The 13,307-nt window shown below is 37.3% G+C and overlaps 4 protein-coding genes across 15 annotated transcripts; 2 read left to right on the top strand and 2 right to left on the bottom strand.

The window, feature by feature from the left end:
- The first annotated feature begins 292 nt into the window (after positions 1-292).
- Positions 293-2,594, top strand: LOC143217238 (BOS complex subunit TMEM147). Its single transcript, XM_076441258.1, has 4 exons — positions 293-516; positions 614-752; positions 814-1,035; positions 1,565-2,594. Exons 1-4 carry the CDS (start codon positions 440-442, stop codon positions 1,814-1,816), a joined length of 690 nt encoding a protein of 229 aa, XP_076297373.1. The 5' UTR covers positions 293-439; the 3' UTR covers positions 1,817-2,594.
- A 100-nt stretch (positions 2,595-2,694) lies between these two features.
- LOC143217224 (DDB1- and CUL4-associated factor 8) lies at positions 2,695-7,036 on the bottom strand. Of its 10 annotated transcripts, XM_076441233.1 has the most exons (14): positions 6,344-6,628; positions 5,923-6,252; positions 5,290-5,405; positions 5,151-5,211; positions 4,994-5,086; positions 4,685-4,830; positions 4,460-4,603; positions 4,122-4,342; positions 3,871-4,036; positions 3,636-3,801; positions 3,330-3,460; positions 3,136-3,258; positions 2,938-3,055; positions 2,695-2,835 (listed from the first exon to the last, which is right to left on the bottom strand). In XM_076441233.1, exons 1-13 carry the CDS (start codon positions 6,417-6,419, stop codon positions 2,957-2,959), a joined length of 1,872 nt encoding a protein of 623 aa, XP_076297348.1. In that variant the 5' UTR covers positions 6,420-6,628; the 3' UTR covers positions 2,695-2,835; positions 2,938-2,956. The 10 variants fall into 10 exon arrangements, with proteins under 10 accessions (XP_076297348.1, XP_076297351.1, XP_076297352.1 ...); XM_076441236.1 differs by lacking the exon at positions 6,344-6,628 and adding an exon at positions 6,894-7,036 and having other exon boundaries at positions 5,151-5,405; XM_076441237.1 differs by lacking the exon at positions 6,344-6,628 and adding an exon at positions 6,729-6,869 and having other exon boundaries at positions 5,151-5,405.
- On the top strand, positions 4,725-9,603 carry Mulk (acylglycerol kinase-like protein Mulk). Of its 3 annotated transcripts, none has more exons than XM_076441255.1 (9): positions 4,725-4,862; positions 7,512-7,646; positions 7,728-7,847; positions 7,919-8,309; positions 8,616-8,731; positions 8,804-8,976; positions 9,056-9,199; positions 9,265-9,383; positions 9,449-9,603. In XM_076441255.1, the coding sequence occupies exons 2-9, from the start codon at positions 7,537-7,539 to the stop codon at positions 9,560-9,562; spliced, it is 1,287 nt and encodes a 428-aa protein (XP_076297370.1). In that variant the 5' UTR covers positions 4,725-4,862; positions 7,512-7,536; the 3' UTR covers positions 9,563-9,603. The 3 variants fall into 3 exon arrangements, with proteins under 3 accessions (XP_076297370.1, XP_076297369.1, XP_076297367.1); XM_076441254.1 differs by lacking the exon at positions 4,725-4,862 and adding an exon at positions 6,567-6,741; XM_076441252.1 differs by lacking the exon at positions 4,725-4,862 and adding an exon at positions 7,009-7,146.
- An 82-nt stretch (positions 9,604-9,685) lies between these two features.
- Positions 9,686-13,285, bottom strand: L(2)dtl (WD40 domain-containing protein denticleless). The gene is made up of 8 exons (XM_076441227.1): positions 13,051-13,285; positions 12,642-12,886; positions 12,341-12,521; positions 12,045-12,273; positions 11,768-11,973; positions 11,499-11,701; positions 10,761-10,971; positions 9,686-10,670 (listed from the first exon to the last, which is right to left on the bottom strand). Exons 1-8 carry the CDS (start codon positions 13,091-13,093, stop codon positions 10,018-10,020), a joined length of 1,971 nt encoding a protein of 656 aa, XP_076297342.1. The 5' UTR covers positions 13,094-13,285; the 3' UTR covers positions 9,686-10,017.
- Between the last annotated feature and the right edge of the window lie 22 nt (positions 13,286-13,307).

The following is a 13,307-nucleotide window of genomic DNA, read 5'->3' as shown; positions in this document are numbered from 1 at the left end:
TTCTATATTTTCCATCTGCAAATGTTCATAAATTATTACTAGTTATCTAATTTCTAACAATTTTTCAATTTCACGTCGATTGTGCGAGAGAGAAAGATGGCGCTATTTCGATTTGTAAAGCCTCCTTTCGAAACTATTTTCATGCGGCTCCTAATAACTGCAGAGCCAACTTTGTATTGGGAACGTATGACGAGTGCGGATGTACTAAAGAAGGACAGATTTACAATCTACTGTGAGAGAGAAAAGGACAAGTAATGCGATCATGTTGCCATCTACGCTGTACACTGTACGCCCGAACTAAATGGCTTCTATCCACTATACATATAGTGACTCTCCAATTGCGAAATGGAGCGTGTAATCACCTGTATATTATTATGAGTTGTCTGCTAGTGCATAATTTATGATATGCCAATGAAATTAACATAATACTATCGAAAAAATGACACTATACCATTTCGGAAATTGTTTAGCTTTAGTTTACGTCCCATATTACCTCACCTACAAGTATTCCGGCTTGTGAGTACGATCAAGAACATTCTAACCTAACCGCAACTGCGGCTGTGCCTAATAGAAGTATTTTTTACGATGAAACTAACGCATCGCGAACTTTCAGGTCTGAATACGGAGCATTTTGGAAATGCATTCAAGCGGGAGGCATTTACATTTTCACCCAACTAGTAAAAATGCTGGCATTCGCCACATTTTTTCCGACAGCTGATACCGTTGGAGAAGGAGGCTTCGATTTAGTAGGCGTAAGTATTTTAATTGTCATTCCGTCGAGTTCTGTTAACGATTAAACGTATCACGTTCCAGGAATTCTTGAAATCTTCCATAGATTTAGCTGATTTAGTAGGAATCCTTCTAGTGCTGAATAGTATTCCTGGTAAGGGACATGCTAAAGTTTTAACGGCTGGAATCGGATGGGCAGGAGCCGAGGTACTCCTTACCAGATTTCTTCTATTATGGGTCGGTGCGAGGGGGGCAGAGTTTGATTGGAAATACATTCAAGAAAGTCTTGAATCTAACATTAACCTAGTAAGTATCGAATGCTGCTAAATTCTATGTTAAAGGGATAGTCTCGTTTCCAGGATTGCGAGGGTACGGGATGCGCCTTCTCATTTCTCGATAATGGAAAAATGGAGTTTTCCAGTAGTGAAAAGCGCTAGATGAAAGATCAATGTAGGCAAAAGTCCTATTTTTACGTTTGTGAGGCGTAATTTGCATTATTTTGGAGCATGAACCCGAATAATGCAAATTACTCCTCGTACACGTAAAAAAAGAGGACTTCGTTAGAGGACGTGTGAGTGTAAGCGTTGAATGAGAGTAGAGTGTGTGTAAAAGCGAAGTTGACAGCGGTAAGGGTAGAAGTAGAGCGGTAGAAAATTGTAAACGTAAAAATAGGACTTTTGAGGGTGGCTGAAGCCTAGATTGATTTTTTATCTAGTGCTTTTGAATATTGACAAACCCCATCTTTGCATTATTGAGAAATTGTGGAACGAGTCTACTCCTTTAACACATTTACAGCTGTCAAAGAAAAGATATTTATTCCATTTCTGATGCACAGGTACAGCATATAACGACAGCGACGCTTGTGTGGCTGTGGTCGAGACACGACTTGAAACGTGGTTTAGTTCCTGTAGTAATTGGCATGCTTGTGCTCACAGTCTATAGATCGCTGATCTTGGACTTCCTAACTACACTTTTCCTAACTGGCCCGTGGTTAGCACTGATTGTTAAAGCTGTTACTACTTTTATAATAGGTACCACGACGTTGCACATATACGCAGCTCTTGCTCATTCGATCGGTATCTTTTAAAACACGTTACGTCCTTTAAAAATCTTTTTATTTCATGTTATACATTTACTAGGTGATACATTACATTTCCATATTTAAGACTAACATTCTTTCCTTCTTTCTTTTTTTTTTGTTTTTTTTCGACCGAATTACTTTCACCTGTATGGAACGAATCATCTAAGAACAATGCATTGCTGTACATTAAGCTGGTTAATGGTAACAAATAAATATTTTAATATATGAAAGAATTAGTGATGCAGTTTTGAACGCTTTAATCGATTTTTATTTACAGTAAATAAATGTACACACTACGAGTTACAAAACTGAACAATTTATTCGCGAAGTATAGTTTCAGTTTTTTTTTTCTGTACCCGACGGGCAAGAATAAACATGTATGTTCAATGAAAATTTAATAGATAGAACTGTATTGTTCCTTATTATCACTCAATACTGTACACGTTCTTAACAACAGTCTTTATACAGTTTTATCGCACACTAGACCCATACAACTACAGAAGTATTATATTAATAATAAGTAGACTGCGGATCTTTATGCAAAATAAAAAATGTTTGCATTGATTGCAAGACACAGGTGCGAAATAAAAATTTCTTTCTTTTAATTATCCGATTAAGCTGAAGCCAATATGCTGATGTCTTTAAATCTTTTTAATATGTCCACTGCTTTTTTTGCCATAAATGCATAAAATCCGCAGTCTAATAACAACAAGAAGAATTGATGTGTATAACGTATATAATTTATCGATCTGGTAAAAAAAAAAGAGAAAAACGAAATCAAAAACATAAATCGAGAAAGGGGCACAGAACTGTTTTAGTTCGTTTCCAGTATGTATTTCACCATGATTTTAATGTTTTAATTATCTCTGAAAATATCGTGCAGATGTAAATTTCACGAACAGCAGAACAGTCTCGTTCGATACCTCGAATACGAAGAACATTGCAGTCTTTGTTCTATCCGGACGATTATCGGTACCGTTATCGTCGTCATCGTCCTCCTCATCAGCATCGCTATTTTGAATGCGCTATATTTCGTAATACAAACGGATATGAATTAATCTTCAGTATGAAAAGACAAGTCGTTATTGATTTATATTCGCTAATCGATTACTTCATCGACTACGTACTCTCGGAAATTTCGTAAAATTAATCTACAAATAGTATCACAGGATTGTCTTCGTATTCTATGTACAACGTGTTCTCCCCGAGGCGTATAGTCCTTTTGGCACCCCGCAAATTCATCACCTAAAAAACAAAAAGAAGTCGCAAGAGTGAAATTGAAATTGACTATCGTTTATTTGGATACATTGTTTTGGTATGCATACAAAGGACGAGTGTTCCCAAACGGTAGGAGAATGATCGTTGGACGGAGCCCATATTTTCACGTCGTACCTTAGCCCGCAAGTGGCAAGAACGGGAATATGCGGATGAGGTTCTAAACAATTCACCTGTTGAATAAGATATCGTTAAATAAGTATTTATCGTTAAAATTCAATTATAAATTGACGCAGGTACGTACGACTCCTCGTTTGCCACCCGACATCGAATTGATAATCACTTCCGATTCCTTATCCCAAACAAATATGTCTTTACTGTCACATCCAGATACAACGAACTCACTTTTTGGTCCGAAGAAAGACACGCCTTTTACTATAAAACACGTAAGTCAAGTTTTTATATGTACTATGTACAGCAGGCAGTTCCAACTTCCAACTTCCAACTTGTACAGAGAATGTGACTGTGTAGTTCCTAACATCACCGTCATTTTACGTAGAGGGCGTTCGTAGTAATTTTGAAACTATTCAAAACACATTGCACAACGTACCTGTAATAGTATTAGTGTGACCATCGTAACTGTGCACGAAATCTCCAATTTTCGGCGAGACCGCATCAAATAAATATATCAGTTCGTCGCTGTAACTTGCCAGAATTTCGGTTCCATTATAGTTATATACAGCAGAAGTGACGAGTACGTTGTCCGGGCTTCCAATCTGCAATCGATCACGAACCAGTCAAACAGAACTAGTAATAAAGTTTTACTTGAAATCGAAATGCTGTACCAGATGTGCAGGGCAAAGTTTATGGAGCTGCGTGGACGCTTTTCGTCGATCGTAAATTCGAACTTCGGGCGCGAATCCACCAACGCAGAATTCGTTACAGTTTATAGGATGCGATTGAACACTGTACAGCCTCACATTATGGATGCCATCCTTCACGACTGTCAATCTACGCAAACAATCTCATGTACATTGTGAAACCGAATGAACAACTTAAAGAAAGGAAAAGAAGTTGCTCGAATGGCAACACATACTCCGTTGCTTCATTTTCTCTAATATCGATGGACAGCACTTTGGCATCTTCGCCGGCAGATAAAACGATGTGTGGCGAGTCTGGTTGAATATCTAGCTTATGAGCCGGTGCATCGTGGGTTGCAACGCCTCGCGATGTACCGCGATTCACATCCAATAGTCGTACAAGGCCGTCACGGGCGCAGGTTATTAAAAAATTATCGTCGAACGGTAGCCACTTAGACTAAACAAATAAAATAAATACATTATTCTATAATTGAAACACGTATACAGGGTGTACCGAATATGAAAAATATTCAGCTCACTCTGTACAATTTAATTAATATACGCTCGTAGATACCTGAAATACATTACTTGTATGACCTGTGTCGAAAACGTGTCGTTTCTTCCCTACTGCCCAGTTCCATATGATTACAGTTAAATCATCGGAACAGCTGGCTAATAAATTTCCTTTCTGATTAAAATTTATCCCATTCACGCAGCCCTGTAAAAACACGACACGTATTAGTATGTTTAATACTTCACAATAGAATTTGTGGTTTCTCTTTTCACCAAATATAACTACCCGATGTTCATTCAGCTCCTGCATAATTTTCAGACGTTCAGCAACATGCAACGAACCGTAACATCTTCGGTGGAACAGTGGGTTGCAACCTCGTTCGCGAGAAGTAAGCTCAGGCACTACGGACCACTTGGCTTTCGGTCTATTTGCTTTGAAACAAACCAGAATTTTATTTCAGAGAGTAAGTATCCTTACATAAAAATAAAATATAAACACTTATCGCATAATGTACCTACCTATACCTACCTATTTACATCTAATTAAAAATATACCTACACATGTATATATATATATATATATATATATATGTACCTATCGAATCATCGTCAATGTCGCAAAAATCATTATTCGAGGATAGATACTTTCTGAATCTTCCGTCGCTCCCCGTACCCTGCTCTCTTTTCACTACATTTACATATATACCATTAAAGGGCCTTATATGGACTCTATAGATCTTGCAATCGCTTACTATGTCTCAATTGAACAGCATCCAAATCATCCGAGGAACTGTCGCTAGTGGTGTCATCATCCTGTTTCATGTCATCCAGCCAGGATTTAATTTTATTAAATCCCATTGTACTGTTCACGCGATCGAGGTTGCAACTCACATCTTCGGATATCGATGAACTTGATACACCTTCGCTTAGCCTCTGTCTCCCAGAATCCTCGTCTGAACTGTTTCCAAGACTTTCCATCGAAACTCCACCGCTACTGTCTATTTGATCTGTAAAATAAAGTTACAACCAATTAACACGTTGGTCGCTCAGTGTGAATCGGTTGAGTTTCTTGCGGGGCCCAAATCCGATAGTCTGAGTGCAAAAACGAAAACAGAAATTCATAGTAATTAAGAAAAATGCAATTGAGAAAATTCTGGGAACTTCTAGTTAGAGAATGCGCGGGGCAAGTCTATTAAAAGGATTTGCGTTCTATGTTATCAGAAGAAGAGACAAATTCTCGAGCGCCAGGCAGCGAGAAAAAATGTAAAAAGACTATAACGTATTGTCCCAATTGTCCAAAATCACCACAAATGTGTTTGAACTGTTTTAACGTGTATATTTTAAATATTTGCATTTTGTATATTTATATTTGCCAGTGCTTATTGCAGTAAATTCTTGTGTTACAAATGGGAACTTAACGAAGAAGAATGTCACCCATATCTGGCTGTTTGTTGATTGTGTTTGACAACAAGCGAAATAGGGGATACACATACTTGTCCCATATACATGGGATTTTGATAATACCTTTGGCAATGCATTCCTTGGTTTCGTTTCGTTCACTACTGCTCGATCCAACATTGTCGAAGCAAGGCAAGGTGTTGTCTTGCGAAGTGGATGGTTCTGTTAACATGGCTGAATCGACATTAGTAAATTCTTTGCTCTTATCCTCCTCGGAGGCATTCTTCTTGTCTCCAGCATTTTGTTGTACCGCTTCGTCTTTGTTTTCAATTTCATTTGGCATCTCCACTGTTTCTATTGTTACGTTTGCCTCGTTTATACTGACTTCTTCATCCTTCTGATTGACTCTAGTTTCATTCAAGTTGCTATCTTTTAAATTCCGTGCTATATGATCATCTAAAAATACAGATAAAAATACATTTAATGCATTTGGGTGAATATGAACAATTTTAGGAATTGTTTTCTATTATATAGAAAATATTTAAACCGTAAGAAATGCGTAAAATAGTGAAAAGTACGATAGAGTACGTGCATTCATGCTTTACCCGATTTGCGCAGCTCATCGGTGCAATTATCTAAAATTATACTTAATTCGTGTTGTTACGTAGCACGGACGTAGTAGCGCAGAAATAACATAACATTTAGAATATCCTGACGCGACTATAAGTCTTACGGATTTTATTGCATTTCACAATGTATACGTATATATGTATAATCAGTAACCCATCGGCGAACGACACTAGAACATCGCACACCGCTGTACGAACTGTTCTACTGACCTGTCATTTTCGAATATCGAATGTTACTCGAATAAATGTCGAAAAACACGAATAAAACCGTTCGCACAGTTACGCGTTACATAAATTTGCTACCTGACCGAAAATGGTTGGTACTTATTGATGAATGCTATCCTTGTTGTCAACTATCGGCTCGTCAACGAAAAGGACGAACGATCGACGAAATGATCCTACTTCTGTGATTTAAAAATAATAGTTGAAAAAGCTAAATACGTCTCGAATAGAAAATGTTGCACTCACCACAATCCGTGCTAAAAGAACTAGGCTGATCATAATTTCTGATTGGTAGTAATTCGTCGTAGTTGCACTAAATATATACTATATTATAATCTTACATATATAACAAACAATTAGGGAAAAACGAATGTATTCGATAACTTTCAAACACCCTCTTTATGCAAAGTTCACCGTTCAAATCGTGAAATCTGTGCACAACCTTTAGTAACCTTTTTTCACATCACAACATTCGGCATTCGGTGTTAGATTCAGTTAGGTTCGTGTGGTTCGCAATACAAATATATCATATCATATGTGATCATATCATGATCATATGTACATACCATGCACATACTATACTCACTAAATATACTGTATCATTAAAACCACGTGGTCCCGAAGAATAGTTGTCGAATTATTTTGACTCGATCAAATATATGCTCGTATTATTCCTTTAAAATGCAGCATTACGTTAATGATTCGAAAAGCAAATTACACGATTATCGGTCTTAATTTCCGTAAACAAAAGCTCTACGGGAAAGGAGATGAATTTAAATGTTATCGATGCGATACAACTCGATGATTTCTATAGGAAAATTCTCCGGAATAACAGTACAGCGTGATATTTGTATATGTTTGTAGACATTGTTTTATCAGAAATAGAAAAATGGCGAAGATATTAAAGTTTCTTCAGACTGTAAGAAATAATTGGAAGAAGTCTGTCGTTGGAGCCGTAGCCTTCTCTTACGGAGTTTCTTACAGCAAAGAAGCGTACAAGTAAGAGTCTTCTATTAAAAAATCATTTTTGAATCTGCTCCTGTTCATGTTACTGATAACTAAATATTTTCTTTCTTTTAGAACGGACCAATTAATGAGGCAATACTGTGAAACCGCTTCGCTGTACGGCGATGCTCCATGTCCGACAAACATGAAAAATCGACACGTAACAGTTATTTTAAATCCAAACGCGAAAAACGGGTTTGTTGTTTATGTACTGATAAAGCATATTCATTGTTTGTTTGATTGTTATCAACCGTTTCTATTCGTAGAAAAGCTAAGAAACTATTTACAAAATACTGCGAACCGTTGCTGCACTTGGCAGGAATAGCTGTGACGGTGATACAAACCAAGTCGGAAAACGAAGCTAGAAAAATTATAATGGACTTGGATACGCCAACCGATGCCATCGTAGTAGCAGGAGGAGATGGCACCTTGTCAGACGTTTTGACGGGACTAGTTAGAAAATGTAATTCCAATATCAATTCAGTTAAACAATGTCCTATTGGCATTTTACCTTTGGGACAGGTGAACAGGGTTGCAAAGTCTATGTACGGCGAATACGATAATTTATCCCATGTGAGGCAGTTAGTAGAGGCTACGATGGCAGTTATATGTGAGAACTCCAAAATGATGGATATGATCGAAGTTGAGCCAATCGAAGTACGTTTACCATGCTTAGATTAGTAGTTATTCAAACTGACCAATAAACTGCGGAAATTTATGCAATTTTCAATTTTTCGAGATGGTTTTTAAGAAAGGGGAACCAAATAAAATATCATTTTCAGTGGTAGTAGCCTTTGTAGATCTGAAATATATCAAAATTTGACTAAATTCTGTCGAAGGATGTGTTCTGGCATTTTTTGAAAGGTTTCAGAAGCCATAAAGATCCGCAGTCTACTGATTAAATTAACTGAGACAACCCATATATAAAATATTAAACTACACAGTATATACTTATCATTGTAGGAAAATGCTGAAGAGCCGGTGAAGCCAATTTACGCAATGGGCATGATCGAATGGGGTGCATGGAAAGATGCACATACTATTGCTAAAAAATATTGGTACTGGGGACCCTTAAAAAAGTAAACACAGATATTTCGAGTTCATTGATGATTTTGTCAATGTTTATCTTATTTGCATTATGCCCATTACAGATATGCAACTTATATATTGAATGGATATAAAGATACTTTAAATTGGAACTGTGATGCAACGATAAAGTATAGTAATCCATGCGATGGCTGTTCCTCTTGTCATCAGCCTGTTGCTTTTACCACGAATAAGAGGTGGTGGCACGCATTTGTTCCAAAAAGACCGAGCACACCAGGTTTGTTTAGATATGTTTGCTAATATGAAACTGTTAAAGATACGGCAATTTATTTTATAATATTGATTAACTTTCCCAGTGATCGATTATAGTAAAATAGTAAACGAACAATGTGGTGTTCCTTATGAGTTGCCTATATCAACGAACGAACTGCATATAGAAAGTTCCAATGTAGAGAAATCGGAAGCTCCATCGTCGCCACCGTCTTTGAAATTGAAAATAGGTAATTGAAAAGATATAGAACAATTTATTTTCATGAAAAAATAAAATGCTTTATTTGTGATACAGGTCCAAAAGACATTGGGTACTTCTCTTTTGTGCTTGAAGGATGGAAACAGGAGACCAATAACAAATTATTGTATAAGCAGATATTAGAAGCGAAAGACATTGAAATAATACCTAAAGAGGTAAACTTTAATTACACATATATTTATATAAGCTATTATTATTTTCATATTAAATCTGTTTGCAGGTAAGTAAAGAAAAAACATTGTACATCGACGATGAAGAGTACGAAATGAAGTCAGTGAAAATTAAACTACTTTCACGGGCGGTGAAAGTGTTTTCACCCGAACTGAAAAGTTAATAAAAAGGTGATGTATAATTTAAATAAACTGGTGATCTATTTATTGTACTTCTGACTCTTTGATATGCTAGGCACATTATTAACAACGGTAGAAAAAATTCGCTGTATTCACAACTTCATGTATTTTTATAAGAAATAATTTATTATCGTATATAAAAGGTACTTTACGCTATTGTCATCTGTACATGACATTCTTGAGTATATAATCTATTTCTTTACATATGATATCGTAATACTCACACGGTTATGCTAGATATACCTATATCCTACACTATGAAGTTCCGTTACGGTTTTACATCTATTGCTTCTGAAGTGCACTAGCATTCTTATCACATTCATTGGTCCGCACGTGTTGAATGTAATCTTACACTAAAATTATAAAAATATATTTCTAGAGCTATATAGGCACGAAACAATCGAAATGGAATCCCACTATGTGCGAGAAACCAGCTCTTTTAAAACTTTGTAGAACTGTTAACATCATCGCAACACGCATTCGTTTCACTATCCTTTCCCGTAATTTTGAAGAAGTTCAACAACGAGGGTGCCGAGCTTTTCGACGATTTTGATACTTTCTGCGGTTCCGTAGATCGTGATCTACTGTTTCTTCTGGCCGGTGTTGTGGCAACGCCGTTCAATTTCTCAGACACTGATTTTCCTGGTCTGAGCTCGAATTTTTCTCTTCGTATTCTGGTCAGCCAATCGACGTTTTCTCTGTACTTTTCCGGGGACATTTGAAGCAAATGCGGTGCCGTGCCGTCGATTACAAAATTCGGGAGATTCAACGTAGGAGAAAACACGATTTCGTTATTCCTCTCCACGGTGGAGGAACTTGTGCTTGGCTCGTCCGATTCGTAGCCTTTGTGCAATCGACTGTTGTCGTTGTACGGACTAAATAATCTTCGCGCACCACGATTCTCTAAATGAGCTCGTTTCGCGATCAATTCATTGCTCTCGTGTATCGGTGACAAATGCGATTTGAATTTTCCTTCGGACCGCGATCCCATCATCATCTGACAGTAAGTTCTCTTCACAGAATTGCTGAGTCTGTGACTAGGTCGATTAGCTTCGGTCTGGTTGATAGCATCGCTGGGACCAGGGGTGGCACCTAGCAGTGACAAAGTTACCGTTTAAATTGTCTCGACATATTGGCATAGAAATATCTGGGTGTAAGAAGACTTGTCTTACGAATACGTACTAGCCGTGGTATCGGATCCAGGAGTGCGTTCCTCGGACATAACCCAACGTTCGGAAACAGTTGGCGTAGTTTCTAATTTTAAACTCTCTAACGGATCTTTCGTATTAACGATTTCGGCGTGGCCGCGTATTTGTATTTCCTCGTTCTCTATTTTATGTTCATAGCCGACTCTCCAGATCCGATGGCAGGAATCGTCGGAACATGTTACTATCTAAAGAAAAACAGAAATACATGTGTAAATAGAATGAAAGCTGACGGCGCAGAAAAATAGATAGGGTAAAGGTAGCAGTTATCGTGTTCCACCCTACTAACTAACTAACATGAAGTTTCTCCTTCGTATATAAATCAAAAGTATTACAATAATTTTTGTTTAAGATATAGAAAACATTAGGTAAAAAAATCTTATTCCCCGAGACAACGCAATTTATCGTTTCCGATTATAGAAAATGCGAAGAAAAATAATGTGCTACGGCATAAAAAAAGTATTAATTAATTGATTGGTTATCACAAATTTCTTGTGTCCGTTAAATAGGACCAAAACTTCGTTAATATTTCTTTTGCTTTTTAACAAAATCATTCAGAAAAATTCAACGATACAGAAACAGATTGATAATCGATCGTTTATCACAAACAATGCAAAATAAATTACAGAATGCCTTCAAATTAATAAAAAAAACTTCGAAGTCACTAAATATCCAGTAACTGGTACCTTTACCCTAGTAAAATTTCTATTTGTACTTTGGTTTCCCCAACGTTACACCAAGTGATACAAGTAACTTCTTCCGTATGTCCAGAGAGTTGAACTACCGGTGCACCTGGTTTGGTTGTTCGCCATATGTACGCAAGTTCGTCGCTAGAACCACTGGCTATGTAACGTCCATCGGGACTTAAACAAGTCTTAACATAGTATGTACGATTCTGATGGCCATAAAATTCTGAAACTAATGTGTAAAACATGTTAACGTTTGTTTACTTTAATATGACAAACTCATCACCGCGAATCTTACTTGGATTAGGATTATACGAGGATATGTTGTATGCGTATATAATGTTATCCATACAACTGGCGTATAACGTGATTCTGGCAGGACATATTAACAACGACGAGAACCCATTTCTCTTACTGTGCCCACTATAGTTCATTGTATGCTTGGCTATTGGTTCCTTCTTGTGAACGGTATAAGTTTTACGCAAATCCCACACCTTTATTAAACTGTAATATAAATAACAGTTGATAACACACTATATCCCTTTCACAAGTGATGTTAATATCGATAAATTTACCCATCGCCAGCTGCACAAGACAATAAATTAACATCGTCTTGAAATGCTAAACCGGTAATACTTTCTGCTCTGGATGCCCGATTGATCGCTCTTCTCTGTCTCATGTTGCCAATGAATCCAACGTAATGCGCGTTGGCGATACAATTATCTGGTTTATGTTGTCCATGGTGGTTGGCTCTAATGTCCCATAACATTATAGAGCCATCTCTAGCTCCCGTTGCAAACACAGCTGAAATAAATTGGTATTGATGAATACTTCTGGGAATATATTTTTGATAGGATCATGATATAATTACCTTGATCTTGATAACGAAACACAGCAGTTTTAAGACTCCTAGTATGACCATGAAAATAGTCAACCTGTCTTATTTCGGAACCAGAGACATCCCATAATCTGGCAGTATGATCTCCAGATGCTGTCACTAATTTCAATTCTCCAGGCATCCAGGCAACGTCAAATATTGCATTGTAGTGCGCCTGGAAATAAAATTAAATGTTTTTGTTTCTATGCAATTAATATAATATTTTATATTGAAAATTTCATGCAAAACGTATTGCTCGTAGAACTGTTTTGCTAATAGTATATAATAATATTACCTGAGTTTTTCCCAACGGTCGATCGCACGCTGCTTGAGCATTAGTATTTTGAATCGCGATCTCTCCGTCCTCGTTCGCTAAAGCAAGTATTTCCTCGTAGCCTTCTGTAGTGCAAAATCGGCACGCGAAAACCGGCGACTCCGGATTATAGTCGATTTCGTTCGCATTCGGAGTGATACCACGATAGACATCATTTTGATAGCACTTTAAACGGTACAGAGCGATATCGTAGTCACGTATCGATGCTGAAATGTGATTTAACGTATGAAAATTCGTGGTAGAACGTGGAGATATTTTAATTGACAATTCGGTTAACAACGACGCTATGTGGGTTATATATAACCTATCAACGGATATATAGATTTCATTCGATTTTCTCATGATTTCTAATATATTGCAATGTATTTACCCGATCCTTGTTCACGTCCCACAATGGAGCGCACTAAAGTCATTCTGAAACTACATTAAATCAATATTTTGTTGTTACACATTCGAGGATTGTTCATACACGCGAGTTCGTAGTTCGTACGCGGGAAAAATCTGTCAGTTTTCCCGCACATGCGCACTCGGGTACTCGTACAGTACTTGCCAGTACTTGCAGTACTTGGCAGTAGTCCAGTGCAGTCCAGTGTTTCCAAACAGGGGTAATCGAAAAGGAATCGGGGG

The sequence above is a fragment of the Lasioglossum baleicum genome, chromosome 16, assembly GCF_051020765.1.
Source record: "Lasioglossum baleicum chromosome 16, iyLasBale1, whole genome shotgun sequence".
NCBI classification, from domain to species: Eukaryota; Metazoa; Arthropoda; class Insecta; order Hymenoptera; family Halictidae; genus Lasioglossum; species Lasioglossum baleicum.
The sequence above is the reverse complement of the archived record's forward strand: the minus strand, read 5'-3'. Positions and strand labels throughout refer to the sequence as shown.